Below are 21,837 nucleotides of genomic sequence, written 5' to 3' on the forward strand. Positions count from 1 at the left end.
AGGCCTGGAACATCTGCTAGAGGGGCCCAGTAGCGGCTGGTGTGGGCGGGCGGGACTGAGCAGTATCAGGAGGGCGAGTCAGGGCTGGGGACTTGTGGGCCATGCTGCCTCTGCCCGGAGCCTGGACTTCATCCAGTGGTGTAGGGGCAGGTTCCGATGGCTCCCTAAGATCTCCTGGCTGCCATGTGGCTGTAGGGGCAGCAGGAAGGCAGCTGGAGGCTCCTTTCAGGAGACAATGGTGGGTTAGCCAAGGGGACTGTGAGGAGATTTAGGTAGAACTGAGGATTTAGTTAGAAAGACGGAGCCAGGGAGGTGCCCAGGTCCCTGCCATCTGATGTGGGGAGGGGGTGGCAAGACCAGGGCCCCTAAGAGGTATGCCAGGGTGTTTGTGGCCAGCTGGGGCATGTTGAGGTCTCTGATCTCTGGGCCACTCGGCTGGGTCATCAGTGCCACTTCAGGAGTCTGACCCTTCTCTGTGCCCAGCGTATGGCACTCAAAGCTGTTCCTGCTGGAGTGGGGTGTGCGGGGTATAGGCAAGGCCAAGGGACAGCCTGGGGTCTGACCTTGGGGCGAGTGAACCAGGGACAAGTGACACACCCTCAGCCACCCACCTTTGGCCCCAGCGCCCACCTGGCCAGAGCAGGGCAAACTCTCCCTGTCCCCAGACCCTCTGCCTCAGCACCCTGGCTCAGGCCCTGGACATCTCAGGGCTACGCCTTTGGACCCCACCTAGCCTCCAACTCCTGCCTCCTGCCCCTCACCTACCCTTATGCTGACTGGTTCTGGAGCTCTTCCTGCCTCCACCTCCCTGGTCAAACACACAGCCCTCCCTGACTCACTGTCTGCTCTGACACCCTCAGTCCTCGGGGAGCTCCCATAGCCCCCTTTCTCTTTGCACCCCCTCATAGCATGGTGTGAGAACGAGGGCTCTGGGGCTAGCCACTGGGTGCAGCCCCGGGCTGGCATTAGTGTGGGTCCTCTTCTGTGGACAGTGACACCCCTCCTTCTGCAGCGTGGGCAACATAACAAGGCCACGCAGTACAACAGGCATCCTCATGCCACACCGTCCACCTTTGGGTCATGTAGTCCTTTCGGGGACGTTTTGTGCATTGTAGGGTGTTTGGCAGCATCCCTGGCCTCCGCCCACTATGTGCCAGTAGCACTCCCCAGTCTAGTGTGTACAAACACTGCCTGATGCCCCTGGGGGCTGACATGCCAGGGTGAGGACCCCTGAGAAGCACCTGGACTCACTGGGTGTCTGTCACTAGCTGCTCCCTCCTGGTCGTCATCGTCGTCACTGTCATTGCCATTGGCACTGCGTTAGACCCGGCCAGGTGACCACACCTGTTCATGTATGCCCTTCCCTGCCTCCCACCCACCCCTGTGTCCAAATCCTGCTCTTCTGGTGCCCCTCCTCCAGGACCCCTCCCCGCTGCCCTTGTGGGGGGCTGGGGCTGTTCATATCTGTGCCTCTCAGGGGTTGATGCTGTACCTGGAAGTCAGGGGTGGGTGGGCAGATGAGGGCTGGTTTCTAGCTGAAGCCTGAGTGGGTCAGCGATACTCACCTCACTCCCTCTGCCCCAGTAGGGTGACCCCACCAGGATGGTGACCCCTAGAAGGTGCCCGGAACAGCAGGGGAGTTTTGTGCCATGTCTGCCACCCACCTGGCAGGGACACAGGGCCAATGCCACCTGGCTGCCCATGTGGCCCCCCCTGCTTCAGCCCCTCCCAGCTCTAGCAGGGTGGGGTCGCTGAGGGGGCGCACCAGGCAGCCGGGGCCATCCTTAGGCACCTCTCAGAGAGCCCACTCAGCACTGGGCTGTGGGTGGCATGCCCATCCATGCTCGGCTGACTCCCTGCCGTTTCCAGGGATGGATTCAGAAAGAAATTGTGGAGGCCTGTGAAGTAAGGAAAGGAGGAGCTCTGGTGGCACAGTGGTTAAAGCGCTCAGCTGCTAAACCAGAGGTCAGCGATTCAAAACTGCCAGCCATTTGAGGGAGAAAGATGCAACAGTTGGCTTCCGTAAAGATTACAGCCTTGGAAACCCTATGGGGCCGTTCTTCCCTGTCCTATGGGATTGCTATGAGTTGGAATCAACTCTACAGCAGTCGGTTTTTTGTTTTTTTGGTGAAGTAGGGATGGGGGGCCAGCCAGCATCAGTGCCTGTGTTAGGGTTGTAGGTTATGGTCCAGGCCCTGCTCAGACCCTCCAGTCCTCTTGAAGCAGGCTGGAACCTCCCCTCCCCAGTACGTTCTTCCTGGACTGGACAGGTACGGCCTGCGCTCACCTCACTCCTCCCTCCTGCCCCCTCGGCTCTCTGCAGCCCACTCCCTCCCTCCTCGATGTCTCTCTGGGCCTCCTCCATCTCCTCTGAGCACCACGGACCCCCACGCCCGGCTGCCCACCTGCTCGCTGCCCTGCTGGCTATGGCCGCTTCGCTTGCTCTGCTCTGCAGCTCCGTGTCCATCGTGTTGTGGGCTGGGCCCTGCCGCCACCTCTGGTCGGAGTGTACAGGCGGCCCTGACTTCGGCCTCTCCTCTCCCCAGGGCCTTTGTGTATCTCAGCAACCTACTGTACCCTGTACCCCTGGTGCACCGTGTGGCCATTGTCAGCGAGAAGGGCGAAGTCAAGGGCTTCCTCCGAGTGGCTGTTCAGGCCATCTCAGGTGTGTGTAGGCCGTCCCGGAGGGTGCCTGGGGGGCAGGGGTCTCCTAGGCACTGTGTGGGCAGGTGGGGGCTCTGGGGTGGGAGCTGCAGGGGTCGGGATACTCCAGGCTCGTCCCAGCAGCTGGAGCAGCAATGATGCTGTCTCAAGGAGGAGACTCTGCCGGGGTGGTGGTGGGGGTCTCTGCCCTCCTTGGCTTTTCTCGGTTCTCCCTGGGATCCTGACAGGCTGGGCCAGTTGAACCTGGATCCCATCAAGCAGGACGCTTTATAGGGTGCCCTTGATTTTACTTTGGGCCACACATGACATTCCCACAGTCCAGTGGCTGTGGTGGCAAAGGAGTCTTAGAAAAGGCCGCTGACCACACCTACAGACTTGGGGGATTCGGCCATGGGCTCAGGTTGGCACTGGGCCCCACTGGGCAATGGCAGATCAGTGCTACGTGCCCTGCCCTGGAAGCCACAGGCTAGAACCAGGAGTGTTGGTGCTCAAAGGATCCCCTGGGGCAGCGTGACAGTCCCCCAGGCTGCACTGGGTGTAGGAGGGGTGGAGGTGTGTAACAGAAGGCCCAGGCCGCTGGAGGGAGGCCTGCAAGTCCCCTCGGGGGAGGTGTTTAGCCAGAGTGGCCAGAGTGGAGTGGTGGCAGAAACTGGGTCAAAAGCCTTTAGGCAACAGGTAAAGGGGCTTCGGGCTTTATCCCAGGCACAATGGGAAGCCACTGAGAGCTTCAAACAAAAGAGGGGTGAGAAGAGAGTGTTTTCTCATTGAGTATGATGTTTGCTGTGGGTTTATTATAAAAACCTCTATCAGGCTGAGGAAATTCCCTTCTATTCCTAGTTTGCTGAGGACTTTTGTCATAAAAGGGTGTTGGATGTTGGCAAATGCCTTTTCTGGTCAGTTGAGATGACCTTCTGGTTGTTTTTTCCCTTTGAGAAGAAAACCAACCTGACAGCACACGACACCAACATTAATGTGGTGTATTAAGTTGATTGATTTTTGTATGTAGAACCTCGAGTCCTGGGATAAATCCTGCTTGGTCATGGCTGCCATGCTGTTAACATACTGTTGGATTGGTTTGGTAGTATTTTGTAGAGGATCATTGCACGTATATTCACAAGGGATATTGGTCTGTAGTTTTCTTGTGTCTCTGCCTGGCTGTTACCAAGGTAATGCTGGCCTCAGAATGTCAGGAACTCTTGTTTCCTCCTCTATTTTTGGAAGCGTTTGGGAAGAATTTGGTGCGAATTCTTTAAATGTTTGGTAGATTCACCAGTGAAGCCACCAGGTCCTGGACTCTTCTTTGTTGGCACGTTTTTGATTACTGATTCAATCTCTTCCCTTTAACAGGTCTGCTCAGATTTTCTGTTTCTTCTGGAGTCAATTTAGGTAGTTTGTGTGTTTCTAGGAATTTATCCGTTTCATCCAGGTTGTCTAGTTTGTTGGAATTTTGTTTTTTAAAATGTCAAGTTCACGGCACTGATCAGAGTGGGCTGTGCTGAGAGAACAGCTGACTTTGGGACCCTGCTGTGGCACAGGCTGGGTGTCCGGGTGTGCCAAGAGGGGCACCCTTGTGGTTACTGAGCTGCAGTTGGCAGTGTTGGGGCTTTGCCAGGGCTCAGCTGCCCTAGTGTGGGTCGGAGCCCTGCCACCTGTCCTGTTCCTGTGCACCCCCTCCCAATGGGGAGGCTTGGCTGAGCTCTGAGCATACCCACCTCTCAGGGATGAGCTGGTCCCCAACTATCCTGTTCGGTTCCTCTTTCAGCTGATGAAGAAGCCCCCGATTATGGCTCAGGCGTCCGCCAGTCGGGAACTGCCAAAATCTCCTTTGATGACCAGCATTTCGAAAAGGTACTATGAGGATGAGGTGGGCAGAAGCAAGGGCTGTGGCATGCTTGACTGGGGTGCCATGTTTGTGATGAGGCATAGTTGGAGATCAGACACCTTTTGCACCTTCCCTGCCACTTTCTCTTGCTGAGCTGAGGGGCAGGTGGTGAGCTGTTACTAAAATGGCTCACTCTTCAGATAACCACAAACTGTAGAGCCCAAAGGTGACTTTGAGGCCAATTCATAGCCGGGGAACTGAAGCCTCAGGAAGTGGTTGTCCTATCCAAGGCAGGGTAGATCTGGAACACAGGTCTGTGAAGGCTCAGGCCCACACTTACAGGGGCAGTGGTGGTGGTGGGCCCTGGACAGGACTGTGGATGGCCCCACCCTGGGTAGGCTCTCCATCAGTTCCCGGATCCCCTCTGACTCTGCCTTCCTCCTCCTCCCCACAGTTCCAGTCCGAGTCCTGCCCTGTGGTGGGGATGTCCCGCTCAGGGACCTCCCAGGAAGAGCTACGCATCGTGGAAGGCCAGGGCCAGGGTGCTGATGTGGGACCCTCTGCTGACGAGGTCAACAACAACACCTGCTCAGGTAGGCTGTCCTGCTCAGCTGCCAAGGACATTGAGGCACACAGAGACGTGGGTATCCCCGCTCAGCAGACCAAGCTCTAGACCCAACCCCTCCAAGCCCCCAAGCTATGAACCCCACAGACAGCCAAGGCCTTCATGGGCTCCTTGCCTGACCCCTGGAGGCCCAGGTTCCCTTGGGGTCCCCCATCACATCACTGTCCACTTGGTCTCCAGCAGCAGTGCCTCCTGAAGGCCTCCTAGACAGCCCAGAGAAATCCATGCTGGATGGGCCCCTGGACGCTGCCCTGGACCACCTCCGCCTCGGCAGCACCTTCACCTTCCGAGTGACAGTCCTACAGGCATCCAGCATCTCCGCTGAATACGCTGACATCTTCTGCCAGTTCAAGTGAGCCGGTGTCCTGTGTCTCCGGGGGCACTGGTGGTCTTTGCTCTCTGCCGTTAGCACGACACAAGCCGGGGAGCGGGAGGGGGGGGCATGATCAGTGTGCATGCCCACATGCCCCCTTTTGCCTCCAATGTGGTGTGGGTTCCGCCCCTGTCCCAAGTGCCCCTGTGGGGCTAAACCATGTATCCTCTTGGTTTGCAGCTTTATCCACCGCCATGATGAGGCCTTCTCCACGGAGCCTCTGAAGAACACAGGCCGGGGCCCACCGCTTGGCTTCTATCACGTCCAGAATGTATGTCCTTGGAGCCCTTGTCCATACTTCCACCCTCCCACCGAGCATACAGTCATCCTCCGCGTCATCCGTTCTCCTCTTGATCATTGCCCTGTCATCCATTCTCCCCATCGTCCGCTCCCCCCGTCGTCCGCTCCCCCCGTCCTCCGCTCCCCCAGTCCTCCGCTCCCCTCGTCGTCCGTTCCCCCCGTCGTCCGTTCTCCCCGTCGTCCGTTCTCCATGTTCTGAACCCCTGCCATGTGCCAGGCTGAGGCATATGGACTATCCCTGGGAAGTTGGGAGCTCTTAGGCACCCCTGGCCTGGACATCAGGGAAGGGGCCGTACCGTGCACAAAGGGGGCATATTCCAGGGGAGAGAAGCCAGGAAAGTGTTCCGGGCAGAAAGAGGGCCAAGTGCCAGGCTGTCAGGATGGTAGAGAGCAGAGGCTCTTGGGGTGCAGCAGCTCCCTGGGGCTAGACATAGCGTTAGGTGGGCTGCACACAGGGTTAGGTGGGCAGCAGGGAGAGAGATGTGTGGACACTGGTGACCACAGAAGCTGTAGGTGGTGGAGCCTTGAGTGTGAATGTGACCTTCATCACTGCTTCATGGGCCCCAGTTCTCACATGGCCCTGGGCCCCTGTAGATTGCATAGCCAGACCTGACCAAAAGGCGTTCAGGGACTCTGATTTTTTTACTCCCGGGTGTAAGGCCAGTTCTGATACTGGGGACACTCTATGAATGAGTGAGGGCTTGTTATGGGTCAGTGCCCGCAGAGACAGTGCTTGCCCTTTCTCATGGTCTCCACCTCCGAGTTCTGAAAGGGCCGCTGAGCCCCACCTGGGGGCGCTGGCCGAAGCTGGGCTGGTCCAGGAGGCCTGGGTCTCCACTGAGCGCTCATTGTGCAACTTCCCTCCCCCTCCGGCGCTGCCACCAGATTGCCGTGGAGGTGACCAAGTCCTTCATCGAGTATATCAAGAGCCAGCCTATTGTGTTTGAAGTCTTCGGCCACTACCAGCAGCACCCATTCCCACCCCTCTGCAAGGACGTGCTCAGGTCAGCACCTTGACAAGGGGAGCTGGATGGGGAGGCTCTGGGTGGCATGGGGCAGGGACTGCTGGCTTAAAGCCCACTCTGGACACCTCCTCGTCCTACCTCCCAGTAGCACCTCCACTTCCAAGTTGTGAGGCAGACCCTGGCCCCACACAGACAGGGGCTGGGTCTTGGGGCACAGAGCCCTGCTCCTCCCAACACCCACCTCCCTCTCCATCCCTAGCCCTTTACACAAGGTGGGCACAGTTCAGAGCTGATCAGACCTGGGCCTGCACCCGGCTTTCCCCTGCAGGGCTGAGGAGGGGGCTTCTAAAGAGCCCTGATATCCGAACCTGGACTCCCAGCGGGGCAGGGCGTGGGCAGCAGTGCTGGGCCAGAGGCAGGCCTCTGCAGGCAGCCCAGCTCGTCCTTCACCCCAGGTCTTTAGCGACTGGGGAGTATGTGTCCAGTCCCCTCATTGACATGGCTTCCCAGGGCTGGGGGTCAAGGCCAGAACCCTCATCAGTGTATCACCGTGGGCCATGCTCCCCCAAACCCTGTAGCGTGTGGGTAGGGTGTCCTCTCTGGGGCCAGGCCTGGGGAGCAAAGAGAACCGTGTACAGGCCCTAGGGCTCTGGGATCCCCTGGTTTCACTCCATCCCTCCTCAGCTGCCGTATAGGACCCAGAACTGAGCAGGACGTCCAGGCTCAGGAAGAGGGCCATGAGAGGCTTTGATTTTGGGATGTTTGGCCCTAGGAGCCTCATCAGTCCCAGGAAGCTGAGGGTAGCTCTGACCGGGATGAGAATCAGTGCCTGGTCCTTGGCCTGACGTTCTGTGGCCTCTGGGGGCCTCAGGCGTCCGGCGAGCAGTTGAGGGGGGATCCTGAAGGTCCTTCCTCTCCCTTTCAAGATGGTGGAGAGCCTGAGACAGGGGCCTTTCCCAAGCCTGGTGGGAGGGAGGACAGATGGACAGACAGGCATGGGATCAGCATCCCTGCTGTCTCCAGGCCCCAGAGACTGGCCTGGTGGGTGGGGGCCACTCTGGTCCAGGGTCCCCGCAGACTCTGCCTGCCTGCCCAGGGCTGCCTCACAGCAGGGGCTCCCTTTCAGCCTGCGCCTCTCCTTACACAGCCCCCTGAGGCCATCACGCCGGCATTTTCCAAGAGTCATGCCACTGTCCAAGCCAGGTAGGTGAGGTTCCCAGCCAGCGTGCGCCCCACCGTGTCCCAGTCTGGGACCGAAGTTGTGCCCTCCTCCCGAGGTGGGCTGTACCTGCCCAGGCCCTGGGGCCCCTGTACCTGACCACCCTCTCCTGTCCCCTGATCTGCAAGGTGCTCCGTTCTGGGGCGAGGGCTTCAGAAGTGGAACTGTTGCTCACCCCTCCAGGATGACACAGAGCAGCAGGACATGTCAGATGGGGCAGGGAGCATACATGGGTGCCAGGGCCTGACCATGCCAGGACTGGGCTGGATGCTGGAGACAGGGCGGGTGGCTGGTTTTTCCCCGGTGGGAGCAGGAGTGGAGGGAGGTTCCCTCACTACTGTTGAGGCCCCTGCCCCCAAGCTCAGGCAAGCACACACACTCTCCCCTCCCTGCCCCTCCCGGAGCATGTGCCCTCCCTACCTGATGGGCCAGGATCCCACCTGCTTCCTCCTGTTCCTCAGTGCCTGCCACCAAGCTGAGCACACTGACACGGCCCTCCCCAGGGCCCTGCCACTGCAAGTATGACCTGCTGGTCTACTTCGAGATCTGCGAGCTGGAGGCCAATGGAGAGTGAGTGCGGGTGGGCTGGGGGACCATGTGGGAGTATGGTGTGGGGAGGAGAGAGTCCTGGGGGCTCAGCCGGGGTGTCCCTGAGGGTTGTGGGGGAGAAGGAGAGGGCCAGGTGCTGGGCTGCCTCAAGGCTTGGCAGTGCAGGTGGTCATTCTTCAGCAGGTGTATACTGTACACCTGGTGCAGTCCAGGCATCATGCTGCCCGGCTAGGTGCTGGGGAGTAGAACCCTGCCCTTCGGAGCTGATGGGGGCAGGCAGGGGTGGGGTGGAAGCAATCGCCTGTCCCCTCATGGTGATGAGTGAAGGGGGGCTGGGGTAGGGACTTGGAGGTTGCAGTGTGGGACAGGGGAGCCCTCACCGGGAAGGGAGACATGAGCAAATATCGGGGGGACAGCAGCCCAGGTCGCCGGGGCGGGTGCTGGGGGGAAACAGCTGCGCAAAGGCGGGGCAGGGGTAGGGGTGAGGGGGCATCTCCTGCTGTGTGGGGACTAGCACAGAGCCCCTGCTGCTGCTGGAGTGGGGCAGGCGAGGCCTTGGGGTGGGGGGGGAAGGTGCAGGGCCACCACCCGGGCAGGGGGCAGTTTGGATTTTGGCCCTGAGTTGGAGGGAGCCTCAGGCCTGGGGGTGCGTGGCCGACTCTATCACAGCCCTCTGGCTGTAGGCTGTGAATCTGTAGGGGCAAGGGGAAGCCAGGAGACGGCCTGCTGGAGTGGCCTGACCTCGTCCTGCCCTAAGCCTCCTGGCGCAGTGGGGGGAACTGGGTGGGTGATGGGCGCTGCGGCCCAGGGAGGGTTTCTGTGCCCCGCAGGCTCTGGTTTCCGTAGACTCCATCTCTGACCTAGGGAGCGACTGATGTGTCCTGGTTCTCCACCTCTTGACCACTCCGGAACCAGGGGCTGTGCTGGGCGTCAAGAGGGGACAAGGGAGGCGGGGCCAGCGCTTTACCATCTTTCTCTTGCAGTTACATCCCAGCTGTGGTGGACCACCGAGGGGGTATGCCCTGTATGGGAACCTTCCTGCTTCACCAGGTGTGCAGCCCACCGCCACCGCACTCTGACGGCCCCACCTAACCTTTGCGTTCACCCCCGGCTCAGGCCCCGCCCCAGGCCCAGGCCCCGCCCCTGGCCCAGGTCCCGCCCCGTGAGGTCCGGGTCGGGTTGGCTTCCCCACTCCAAGGCCATGCCCACGTGGCCCCAGGTGGTCTGATGGCCCTCTCTCCTGACCCCTGCAGGGAATCCAGAGGCGGATAACCGTGACACTGCTGCACGAGACCGGCAGCCACATCCGCTGGAAGGAAGTGCGCGAGCTGGTCGTGGGTGAGCGGGGCCGGGGTGTGAACACTAGCCCCAGCCAGACACCCGCGTTCTAACGCAGCCCTGCCCCTATTGCTGTGTGCTCGCGGCTACCACTTGACCTGAAGGGGAGAACCTTGGGCCAAGTGATGATCCCCGAATTTCTGCTGGATCACCAAGGGTGTCAGGCATTTTCCTTCCACTCCTCAGGTTTCCTTTGCCAGCTGTTGGAGTTTACCTTCCCATTTGCATCATGGAGGGCAGGGTCAACTGTCCACTCATGTGTCTGGTGGGCAGGAGGCCCCCAGGTCCCCCCCGCAGCTCCACCCTCGGTGCCTGTGGCTGGGTGGTGGCTCCAGACCAGTGTCTCTGGGGCTGCCCCCTGGGCCCCAGGTCAGAGCCTGGAGAGGGGCATCTGTGTGTGGGAGGGGCACTACGTAAAGGGATTTTTGGAGATGCTGTTGTCAACACCAGTCCCACCAAGTTGCCTCTCTGGGAGTCTTAAATCAAGCCGATGTGTGCTTGGGCACAGTTCCAGGGCAGTGGAGTCTTTCTGGGGGGATCTAAGCCTCTCTTCTGGCCCCCCAGGACCCTGAACTCACTGTTCACGTGCTTCCTCCGACCCCAGTGCCCCCTCCCCTGTGAGACCCCAGTGGAGCAAGAGCTGTGAGGGTTTCTGGGCCCAGTGACCTGGACATGGTATGGGGGGGCTCAGAAAAAGGGACGAGACCTCCCCTGTTCCCAGTGAGTGATAAGCAGGGACCCCGCGGTGGCCACGATGCTCATGGGAGCTCTGGATAAGACCTTCTGGGGCTGGGTTGGAGGTGCAGACAATGAGAAGCAGGACCCCAGCTCCTGCATCCATACATCCCCCCATCTCCACCCTGACCAGGGTGGCTCTACGGGCATCGGTTTTACAGGCTGGGCTCCCCTGTTAGGCTCAGTGAGGCATGAGGCTGATTCTGGGTGAGCTCCCGCCTGCATTTGAACCCCAGCCTGGAGGTTGGCTGTGGATACCCTGTCTGCCTGCAGCATGGGGGATGCACCCTCAAGCTAGCCCCACCCTAAACTGGAGAAAGGGCGCCTTGGGGAGAGCCTACATCTGCCTCCTCTCAGAATCTGGATACTGCTGCCAGGCAGGATCAAGAAGGTTCCAGAAGGGGGCTCCGGGCAGTTCCCAGTGTGTGTGGAAGCACAAATCTAGCCAGTCCTGTGTTTCACTTCCACTGCACGTGGGAGTCGGGGTGGGGGACAGTGACCCTCTTCCCATAACAAAGATACTTTCTGGTGTTTGTTTTTGCCTTTGGATAAACAAGAGGCCAATTTAACTGTTACCATTAGGGTGAAGTCACCAAATGAGCCTCCACCCAGGCACAGGTGTCTTATGAGATGCCCTGCTGCAGGCACCACTTGCCAGGATAGAGAGACATACAGAGAGGAAGAAAAGAAGAGTCAGAGACAGAAATATAGATACAGAGAGAAACACAGAAAGACAGACAGGAAAAGAAGAAGGGAAAAGGGAAAGAGACCTGGATGGACACAGAGTTTATGGCTGAGATGCTCAGAACTGGGACTTCAGGAGGGAGGAAGCTGGAATGAATGGGAGCCTGTGGACAAATGGCATGGGGCCAGCCTCTGACCTCAGAGTCCTCTCTGGCCATGTGGAGTTGGCCCCCAGATGCAGAATCACAGTCTCCTGGTCCCTGCCAGGTGGAGACAGTGGCAGAGAGAGCACCCCACCAGCCCCCCCTGAGGTAACACATTGCGTTCCCGCAGGTCGCATCCGGAACACCCCAGAAACCGACGAGTCTTTGATCGACCCCAACATCTTGTCTCTCAACATCCTTTCATCTGGGTACATTCACCCCGCCCAGGATGACCGGTGAGTCCCTGTGGGGTGGTGGTGGGTTCTGCCCCTGCTCCCTGGGGTCGGGCCTGGGTCAGGATACTAGGCTCCACTAATTGCACTAACAACGAGGGTGCTGGGCAGTGAGGGGGCCTGGTGGCCTCGCTTGTCTGCAGTCACACTCATCCATGCCTCTTCGTGGGGTTCTCTAGCAGATGTGGCTGGCAGAGTCCTGTCCTTGGGAGTGTCATGGGTAGGTGGACAGACTTGTAGGCCCATGCCAGAGGGTGACACTGCACAGACTCTGGGACAGGGTCCTGAGCTTCTCGGAGGCAGGCTGTGTGAGGTCCTGTGCTCTGCCTGCCCCTGCACCTGGAGGTGGTGGGCCCACAGGGCATGGCTTGACGCATCCTCCCTGTCACTGGGCTTTTACTCTTGGGGCTCCTGGGGGAGGTGGCCGAGAGCTTGTAGCTGGAGCCCTGCCTGGGCCTCTCCTTGGCCACACCTGGGGCTGTGGGCAGGGCCATGAGCCAGGCGCTCGAGCCTGCCAGAGCCCCCTGGTTGGGCGGTCAGAGTGGTTGTGGTTGCAGTGGTGTGGGATGTGCCGGGGGCGCATGTGCAGTCAGACTCTGAGAAGGGTGGGGCCGCTTCAGCTCACAGGTGGGCGAGACGCCTGTCTGGTCGGTGCTGGTGGGTACGTCAGGTGCTGTGACCACATCTGCAAAGCCAGCTCTCCAGGAGTTTGAGGAGATGAAAGAGTTTGAGTGTGTGCTGGGGGCTCCCCGAGGGCCACTCCCAACCCCTCATCCCCCCCGGACACAGAGGTGGAGCTGACTCTCAGGGCTCTAGCTAGGGGCGTCTGCCCACTGCTCCTGAGTTTGCAGGAAAACCATCTTTGAGGGCCCGCTGTGCTCGGAGAGGGGTGAGGAGGAGGAGGCCTGTCCCACAGGAGAAGAGGATCCTGGGGGTCGCGTCCTGTTCCTTCGACTTCTGTGTTCAGACAGAGCTTGGTTTCCTCACGGATGTGGGAGGTGAACTTTAAGAGAACCTCCTCCGTGCCGGTAGCAGAGCAGCAGCTTCAGGGTGGGAGCTGGCTGTGTTCTGAGGGGCTGTGGGGTGGGCAGTGCAGGGGGGCAGTGGGGCCAATGGGCAGGGGCCTTCCAGAAGAGCTTACCCTGTTGCTTATGTCCAGTGGGTGAAGGATGCTGGGTTGGGAGTTGTGTTCCACTTAAAGGCAGGCCAGGGTGGAGGTGTCACACCTGGGAGCTAAGACTTCATGCAGAGGGTGGGCCTGGGGCCCCGCAGGGGCGTGCTCTGGCCTTGGGAGCAGCAGAGAGTTGTAGGGACTGCCCCACAGGGCCACCCAAGGGATGTGGGCAACCATGCCTGGGCCTCTGGGAGGGGTCTGTCTGCCTTGCTAAGCCATGCTTTGGAGCCTGGGAGGTGACCTCGGTGTTCCCCCTGACCTCTGACTGTCCCTTAGCCCCAGAAACTCCTGGCTTCTTGAGCATCTGGGGGGTGGAGGGCACAAAGAGGGGGGTGGGATGATGGGTATCTCTGGCCCTTCCCGCCTCGAGCTCCCTGACTGAGGCCCAGTGCTGTGTTCTGGGGTCTGCCCGTCCTCCTGGCCAGCTTGGCCCCTGGACTGCCCAGCGGGGTGGGGGAGAAGCTAGTCCCAGGGCTGAGTCAGAGGGGAGCTTAGGAGACAGCAGCTGGGGGCCTGTCCTTGGGTCTATCTCTGTTCCTGGGGCCCGAGGACCCAGGCCCTGGCCCTGGAGTCCATTGCTGAAGGGGCTTCCCTCCCGCTCCCTGTGAGCTGTGAGAAGTGAGGCCGGCAGCTCTGGGGTCTGCCCAACCCACCTCAGGGCCCAGGCCCTAGGACCATGGACAGAGGAAGGCCCGTGGCTGACGGGAGTAGACCTTGCCCTCAGCTACTTGGAGGCCTTGCTTGGCTCTGCCCACGCTGGTGCTGCCTCAGGACCGCCCCACCCGCAGCCCTGCCCAGAAAAGTCTCAGAACCCTCCACCGTGGGGGCTCAGCTGGCCAGGCAGACAGGGCCCCTCCTCCCTGGCTTGTGGCCATGATGGGTCCCGTGGGGAGTCCAGCTTTCCTCTACCCACAAATGCCGAGACTCTGAGACCCAGACCTGGCTCGGCCGAGGGCCAGCCTACCATTGTGCTTTGTCTCACCCTTCCCGGCTGAGAGGCCATGCTTGGCTGCCTTCCCCTCAGAGTGGCCACCGGATGTGGCCGCCAGAGCCTCTGGCTCCCTCTGCAGCACCCACTTGCTGCGCTGCCCGCTGCCCTCTGCCCGTCCCTCTGCCCAGCCCTCTGCCCTCTGCCCTCCACTCAACCCTCTGCCCCACCCGCTGCCCGGCCCTCTGCCCTCTGCCCTCTGCCCGGACCTCTGCCCTCTGCCCTCCACCCAGCCCTCTGCCCTCTGTCCTCTGCCCAGACCTCTGCCCTCTACCTGGCCATCTGCCCTCTGCCCAGCCCTCTGCCCAGCCCTCTGCCCAGACCTCTGCCCGGACCTCTGCCCTCTGCCCAGACCTCTGCCCTCTGCCCTCTGCCCTCCACCTGGCCCTCTGCCCTCTGCCCAGCCTCTGCCCTCTGCCCAGCCTCTGCCCTCTGCCCAGCCTCTGCCCTCTGGCCTCTGCCCTCTGCCCTCTGGCCTCTGCCCTCCACCCGGCCCTCTGCCCAGCCCTCTGCCTGGCCCTCTGCCCTCTGCCCAGTCCTCTGCCCTCCACCCGGCCCTCCACCCGGCCCTCCGCCCGGCCTCACTAACGTGTGATGTTTGTGTTTTGCAGGCAGTTTCTTGATTCGGACCTGCCTAGGTATCATTCTCTCCCTGGCTTTACTTCAGCCTCCTCTTCCTCCCGCCTTCCCCAGCCCCCCCCCCCCGCCACCCCACAATCCCGAACATCACCTTTAGCTTCAGCTTTTTGGGTTCCTCACACAGTTGCTCACTTTTTCTCTTCTGTTTCTCCTGTCTCCTTTATTTTCATTTCCTTGGGGTATTCCTTCGGTTTTTTTTTTTTTTTAATCGCTTCTCTCCTTTATCTTCTTGGCTGAGCCCCTCCTGCCCCTCACTCTTGAGTTTGGCTGCTTTCCTAGCATCTTGTTCTCTGTAGAGACTGGCTGGCCCCCGCTCCTCCCGCCCTGAGCCCTGCCTGCCCTGTGCTGACTGCACCTGGCTGCGCAGAGCCAGCGCTTCTGCATGTGAGCCAGGCTGCCTGTGGCTGCACCGGCTCCTGAGGACCAGGCCCTCTGTGCAAGGTGAAAGAGAAAAGAGGGGCAGGGGCCTAGCAGGCAGTTCGCCAGGAGTGAAGGACGGGGAGGGGCCGACGGCAGACTCAGGCTCCAGCAAGTTCCCTCTCTGCCTGTGATCCTCTCGCCTGGCCAGGCCGGGAGGAGGGATGGTGCCTCCAGCCACACTTGTTGGCCATGGCCAGAGCACCAGCATTTGAAAAGTAGGCAGGTGGTAAAGTCATGGAGAGGCTAGGGCTGTCAGGGACTCAGGCGCCCCACAGGCTCCTGGGCAAGGAGCTGTGAATCTTTGCTGGATCAAGCAAGGCCCCTGCCCGCGCTGGCTTCCAAGTGCCACAAGAACTCAAATCCATTCCGAATGGGAGTCGGGGCCCATGGGCTTCCAGCCAGGCTTCCTGGAGGTGGTTCTGTGGGTTGGCTTGTTTGAAAGGAGGACAGCATCTTCATGAACGAGCAGCAGAAATCTCCAACGCAGGCGTATTGAGCCTTAAAGTCAATGGAAGATGTGCCTGACCCTTCAGGGTAGGGTGGGTGCCCAGCCGGGGCTTTCTGAGGTCTGGCCATGATAGCCATGGGGGGCAGGACAGACGTCCCTGTGAGTGTGCCTGAGCAGCTGTGGATGAAGGCCACTGCGGCCACAAGGAGACCCTTAGGGCAGTGGAGCTGGACTTTCTTGCTCGCATGTTCCCTGGGCAAGTGTGCAGACGTGCCTGCTTCCAAAGGGGCTACAGGCTGGGGCTGTGCTAGTTTTAGGGCCCTGAGCCAGGTAAGGCAGATACCCCTAGCCCCTTGCTCCCAGAAGGAAATGGGACTTGTAACGAAAAACTGCAGTGGTGGTGCATACGACGGAGATGGGAACCCTGCCCTGCAGGGCCAAAGCAGGGACTTAGGTCTCCCTGGAAGTCAGAGAGGGCTCCTTGGAGGAGGCAGCATGCTGGCTAGGTTCTGAGGGCGGGTCGGATTGGCCAGGGTGGCTGCAGCCTGCTCAGGCAGTTCCCTGTTCTCAGAGCAACACAGGGTGTCCCTGGGGAGGGGCCTGATTTGGAGGCTATATGCTTCACACATGGCAATGCCCAGGCCTGTCAGTCAGATCTTATCCTGCGCAAGGTTTGAAGTCACAGTTGTCAAGTTTTTAGGTTCACAACAGCGTAGTGCGTTGGAGGGTGGCATGCAGGCTGGTCTCCAAACCACCCCCCAACTCCACCCTAGATCGGGTTCTGGGTAAGGTAAGCAAAGAAAGTCTCAGGCTGGGGGGCAACCAGTGGAGGCGCCAAGGAAGAGGGAGCTGGTTCTCCTTTGCAACAGGGATCAAGGAGGACTCCAGCTCACTGGCCTCTATGAGGCTCCCTACTCTGTACCTGAGCAGGTGGGCTGGGGCTCCTCACCCCCATACCTGAGCAGGTGGGCCGGGGCTCCTCGCCCCTGTACTAGAACATGTGCGCCTTGGTCTTTCCTATACGTGAGCTCCTTCTCCATTCGATAGGTGAGCTCGTCAGCTCCTCGGTGGACAGTAGACTGCGCTCAGGGCACTGAGAGGAAAAGCGAGGGTGAGGGCCCCGAGATGCGGTCTTGCTTGAGCCTCCTTGCCCAGAGCCCCGTTCTGCGGGGCACAGAGCCATCATGGCAGTGGCACAGGGGACAAGCAGAGGTGCGGAGGTGGGGGAAGGCAGGCCTGGTCCCAGAGCCAGGAGTGGGCCCAGAGCCTGGAGGTGAGGCTGGGCTCTGGGTGGCCTGGCTGGGCCTTTTGCTAAGTGTGTGAATGTGGGCAAGTGGCCGAGCACCCTGGAACCTTCCCGGAACATGGGGGCCATGATAGCCCGACGCAGTTGTGGCGAGGATTAAGTGAGACGGGGCACAGAAATCTCCCAGCAGGGGGCCTGGCACGGGTCAGGTCACAGGTGTGATTGTGACGCTGTGGCTACCCCCTCCCAGTTAGTGTCGGGTTAAAAACACACACTCACTGAGCTGAGCATCTCTGCCGCTGATCGTGACCAGTTCCAGGTCACACAGACGCGTTGCACAGGGCCACCGAGAGAGCAGACGGAGGCGGTGGGGGCGGATGTAGTGTAATTGACGCTTTTAGAGTCGCAGTTCAAACCTCTCATCAGTCCTTCCCTCTCACTGACACCGTGTTCCCGTGTGGAGGGACGTCACAGCCCTGCTGCACTGGCGGAGGCAGAGACGTTTTGTGGCCCCCAGAAGTCACTTGGCTGTGAAGTGGCATGGTGGTGTTTGAAGCCAGGCATCTGGAGGGTGTTCTTGGCCTCCTGAGGTGTCCTGGGCTCTGGCTCTAGACCCCGGGGCCGGCCCCGGCAGTCCCTGCTCGGAGGGGAGGTGTCTCCCGGCCTCAGTGGTGGTTCTCCCTGCAGACACTGGGCGAGGGGGTATCCATGCTGCCAGGCTTCACGGGGAGAGTGGGGGGCACAGGGCACGCCCCCACACGCCTGCCGCGCCCGGGCACCATGTGGCTGACACGCGTTCTGACGTTCTCATTTCTTCTGTGTGTGTCGTGTGTGTGCCGGGCTGCCTCCGCTTTAGCCTGTCACTCGGAAATGACACTAGGTACACCCCACTTTTCTCTTCCACCCTTGCTTGGTCTGTCCTCTTCCGCTTCTTAGATCCCTTCTGCTCACGTTCCCCTCCACCCCCTCTGGCTCCCTGTCTTCACTGTCCTCTGGAGCTCTGTCCCTGGTGACGTGTGTGGTAGTGGCCCCGCCCCGTCCCTCTACTCACTCCGTGTCCCTGTGTCCCTGGACTGGCTCTGGGGTAGTTGGCGGTGGTGGCACTGTCTGTGCCCCAACGTGGCCATGCCCAAGGGGAGCTGGCTCTGCCCAGGAGAGGCTGGGTGCCTTACCTGGGTGCCCCGGGGGACCCAGAACGTGGGAAAGGCCTGGCCGTGTTGGGGTGCGAGCTGCTACCCTCACTGTTTGCGCTGACATGTCTCTGTGAAGCTGTGTGTTTGTGAGGATGCTTTGATGGAAACCAGGGAAGCTGAGGGGGCCACCCGGGGCCTTTGGATCAAGGTAAATTCCCAACCTCACAGTGAATGGCCCTCCGCGAGCCCAGGCCCACGGCAGGACTGGAGTCCCTGGTGGTGCAAAGCGTTAATGCACTCGGCTACTGACTGAAAGGTTGGATGTTTGAGTCCACCTGGGGTGCCTCGGAAGAAAGGCCTGGCAGTTTACTTCAGAAAAATCAGCCACTGAAAACCCTACGGAGCACAGTTCTCACCTGACACGTGGGGTTGCCAGGAGTCGGAGTTGACTTGATGGCGACTGGCTTTACTGACCATTCGGACGGGTTGGGAACAGAAACTGTCCTATAACAGAAAGCCTTGTTTCAGAGGAGGGGGCACCGGGTGTGTCCAGAGCCTGGTGGGACCTCCTGGGTGGGCCGAGCTGGCTTGAGGAGGGGTTGGTCGTCTGTGGTCCCACTCCCTCGTCACCTTTCCGGGCTGGAGATCAGGGACAGAGAGGAGAGGTGGCTCTCCTTAGCACCAAGTAGAGACCTGCTCACTCACAGCGGGGCCGCCTCCCCGGTTTCCACTCAACGCATCCGTTCCCCCAGTGGGTGCTTTGTCCCCACATGGACAGCACTGGGGCTGGCCCAGGGAGGTTCTCGGCAAGCCCAGGCCAGGTCCCCTCAGATCCAGGGAGAGGTGAAGGCGCCTCCTTACTCAGACCAAGGCTGGGCTGGGGCCGGGCCACCCAGTCCCCTCCCATCCCATCCCTCCTCCTCTCTTGCCCTCTCTTCTCCGCTCCACACCCTCCCTGTCTTCCCTTCCCTCTCCTCTCTGCCCTTCTTTTCTCCACCACCCTCCTCTTCCAGCCTTAGCCAGAGGGCTGCAGCAACCAAGTTCCCACCCACCCAGCACCCGCGTGGAGCTGGAAGGACTCTGTTCCTACCCACCCAGCGCCCGCGTGGGGCTGGGAGGACTCTGTTCCCACCCACCGAGCGCCTGCGTGGAGCTGGAAGGGCACTGGAGGCCCCTCGCGGCACCCTGGGTCCTGAGTAAGGAGGATCCCAGCCTTCCTAGGCACCTCCTTGGCTCTCCCTGTGTCTGTCTGTCTGTCTGCATGTCCCCTCCCAGCTGAGAGCGGCAACACACGGTTACCTTTACCTCATGTCTGCTTCCTTCCAGGACATTTTACCAGTTTGAGGCCGCGTGGGACAGCTCCATGCACAACTCTCTCCTGCTGAACCGGGTCACCCCTTACCGGGAGAAAATCTACATGACCCTCTCTGCCTACATTGAGGCAAGAGTCCTATGTCCGGGGCCCTCCCCACAAATCACCCATCCTCGCAAGCCTGGGGTGCTCACACAGGGGACATGAGGGTGCTCGTTAGCCTTGGAAGGAGCCTTGGTTGTGCAGTGGTTAAGCTTAGAACCCACCAGCTGTTCCGCTGGAGAAAAGACCTAGCAAGCAGCCTCCCTAAAGATTAAACCAAACCCATTGCCATCGAGTCGATTCCAACTCATAGTGGCCGCATAGGACAGAGTAGAAATGTCGCATAGGATTTCCAAGGCTGTAATCCTCATGGAAGGAGCTTTGGTGGTGCAGCGGTTACGCACTTGTCTGCTAACCAAAAGGTCGGCGGTTCCAACCCACCGGCTGCTTTGTGGTGGAAAGGTGTGGCGATCTACTTCCATAAACATTTACAGCTTTGGAAACCTTATGGGGCAGTTCTACTCTATCCTATAGGGTCACTGTGAGTTGAAGTTGACTTGATGGCAGTGGGTTCACTTTAATCTTTATAGAGCAGATGCTATGAATCAAAATCAACCCTACAGCAATTGGGTTTTTTTGTTTGGTTAGCTCTGGACAACCCCAGATACTTCTCAAGTCCTCAGTTTAAACCCATGTATCTAATGGGCATGCTTGGAGTTAACCCACTCTTCAATCTGTAGTGTGTGGATTTTGTCCTCGGGGTCGAAAGATGGCTGCAACACCACCACACGTTGCATCACTATTCCAGGCAGCTCAGAAGCTGAAGGACCCCCCCACCCACAGAGTCAGCAGCCCAGTGCTGGGTCGTGGCCTTCCTTTGAAGTACAGGACACTGGCAGTATGGGCGTTTCTAGCTGGGCACTGCAGTAGTGAGGGGTAGGGAGGTTGTAGTGGATAGCCAGTGGGACGCCACCTCTCCTTGGAGCCTGAGTGCCTGGTCTGTCACATGGGGACGGCGTGTGAGTGCCTCCTGGGACGGTGATGAAGACACAGTTAGCTAGCTGCTCAACCCATCAGCAGGTGTCCACACAACAGAGTTACTATAAACGTCAGGAAGCCAGAAGGCAGGACTGTGAAAGTTAGCACGGCCTGCTGTGAAGTGGTCTCCAGGGTGTCTGGGGTCTCTGTGCACAGGCAGGGCCTGACACCCTCCTCACCAGCTGCCGGGGTCTGTGCTGCCGAGGAGCCTTGTCTGGGGGCCTTTGGGGACCCCATGCCCTAACACCCTGTCCCAGGCACCCTGGCTGGCAGCAGGACCTTGGTACTCTCTTCCTGTGGCAGTTGTCTTGGGGAGGAGGAGAGATTTTGCCTGGCCTGAGGCCAAGCCTGGGCCCCCAGGGGGAGGTCGGGGCAGGGTTGGGGGGCACACGGTGTCCCCATGCCGAGCCCGCCCCGCCCTTCACCCCCCAGATGGAGAACTGCACGCAGCCGGCCGTCGTCACCAAGGACTTCTGCATGGTCTTCTACTCCCGGGATGCCAAGTTGCCCGCCTCTCGATCCATCCGAAACCTGTTCGGCAGTGGGAGCCTGAGGGCTTCAGAGAGGTGAGCAGCGAGGTGGGCAAGGGCTGATGGACGCCATGGGGGAGCGGCCCTGGCACTAGGTACCCCAGCAATGGGGGACCTGGATGGGAGGGGGACTCGCCCTGGTCCCTGCTGCTTCCCTGCTTCCGGGTAACCTCCAGTACTAGGGCTGGAAGGGGCTGGGTGTTTGTCTGCCTCGGCCTGCAGCATGGGGATTCCGACACCCCCACCCGTGTGGCGGTCACCCAGCGAGGCCACCTAGGGCTCAGTATGGTGGGACTCGTGCCAGCAGGCATGGTGAAGTGGGAGGGGGCCCGCCATCTGCACCCCTCTTCGTGCTGGGGTGACGTCGCCCCCTCTGCCCCCACAGCAACCGCGTGACGGGCGTGTATGAGCTCAGCCTGAGCCACGTGGCCGACGCAGGCAGCCCAGGTAGGCGCCCCACCCTCCAGTGGGGGTGGCGCACCTTGTGGAGTATTGGGGCAGGGTCCCTGGAAGCTCTGCTATCATCAGGTGGCCTCACCTGCCATGCACGTGTGCACCTGCAGCCCTGGCTTACTCTGAGAACCAAGGGGTCAGGGAGGTGAGGGTGGCGTGAAGGTCAGACTGGGTGCCTCCCGTGGCCACCCTGAGGGGCCAGCAAGGGGTAGGGGTCACGGTCGGGCAGTGGGTCTAACACAGCCCTCATCTGATGCTCTCTCTTCACCTGCAGCACAGGGTCTGGGGGGCTCTGGGCGTGGGGGTGGGGGTGGGCCCGGCGGTACAGTCCAATCTTGATCCCAGAGGGGACAGGACTCCAGCAGCCAGAATGGCCCCGGAGTGAGTGGTGGTAGGGCCTGGACCCATGGCCCCTCAGGCAGTGGTCGGAAGCGCCTGACCTCAGGTCGCCCCCGGGCTATGGTTGGATGCACTTGACCCTGGGTTGTCCTCTAGGGATGCAGCGACGCCGCAGGCGGGTGCTGGACACGTCTGTGGCCTACGTGCGTGGTGAGGAGAACCTGGCAGGCTGGAGGCCGCGGAGTGACAGCCTCATCCTGGACCACCAGTGGGAGCTGGAGAAGCTCAGCCTGCTGCAGGAGGTAGGGTGGAAGGGCAGGGGCAGGTGGGACAGCGTCCAGAGAGGGGGCCGGGAAGTGGGGGGA

At 60.4% G+C, this 21,837-nt stretch overlaps 1 protein-coding gene across 4 annotated transcripts in view; it reads left to right on the top strand.

Annotated features, from left to right (window-relative positions):
* Positions 1-21,837, top strand: part of KIF1A (kinesin family member 1A) — a 66,296-nt gene that overhangs the window by 38,554 nt on the left and 5,905 nt on the right. For 2 of the 4 annotated variants that reach the window (XM_064286387.1, XM_064286388.1), the window contains exons 26-41: positions 2,547-2,665; positions 4,427-4,512; positions 4,941-5,079; positions 5,295-5,463; positions 5,665-5,755; positions 6,670-6,788; positions 7,897-7,952; positions 8,430-8,538; positions 9,501-9,567; positions 9,771-9,855; positions 11,608-11,713; positions 14,484-14,510; positions 19,085-19,199; positions 20,583-20,716; positions 21,066-21,127; positions 21,629-21,774. In XM_064286387.1, coding sequence (XP_064142457.1) covers positions 2,547-2,665; positions 4,427-4,512; positions 4,941-5,079; positions 5,295-5,463; positions 5,665-5,755; positions 6,670-6,788; positions 7,897-7,952; positions 8,430-8,538; positions 9,501-9,567; positions 9,771-9,855; positions 11,608-11,713; positions 14,484-14,510; positions 19,085-19,199; positions 20,583-20,716; positions 21,066-21,127; positions 21,629-21,774 — 1,630 coding nt within the window. The remainder of the gene's footprint in view (positions 1-2,546; positions 2,666-4,426; positions 4,513-4,940; positions 5,080-5,294; positions 5,464-5,664; positions 5,756-6,669; positions 6,789-7,896; positions 7,953-8,429; positions 8,539-9,500; positions 9,568-9,770; positions 9,856-11,607; positions 11,714-14,483; positions 14,511-19,084; positions 19,200-20,582; positions 20,717-21,065; positions 21,128-21,628; positions 21,775-21,837) is intronic. The other 2 variants (XM_064286385.1, XM_064286386.1) reach the window with 1 other exon arrangement.

Source organism: Loxodonta africana, chromosome 6, assembly GCF_030014295.1.
Source record: "Loxodonta africana isolate mLoxAfr1 chromosome 6, mLoxAfr1.hap2, whole genome shotgun sequence".
Classification (NCBI taxonomy): domain Eukaryota; kingdom Metazoa; phylum Chordata; class Mammalia; order Proboscidea; family Elephantidae; genus Loxodonta; species Loxodonta africana.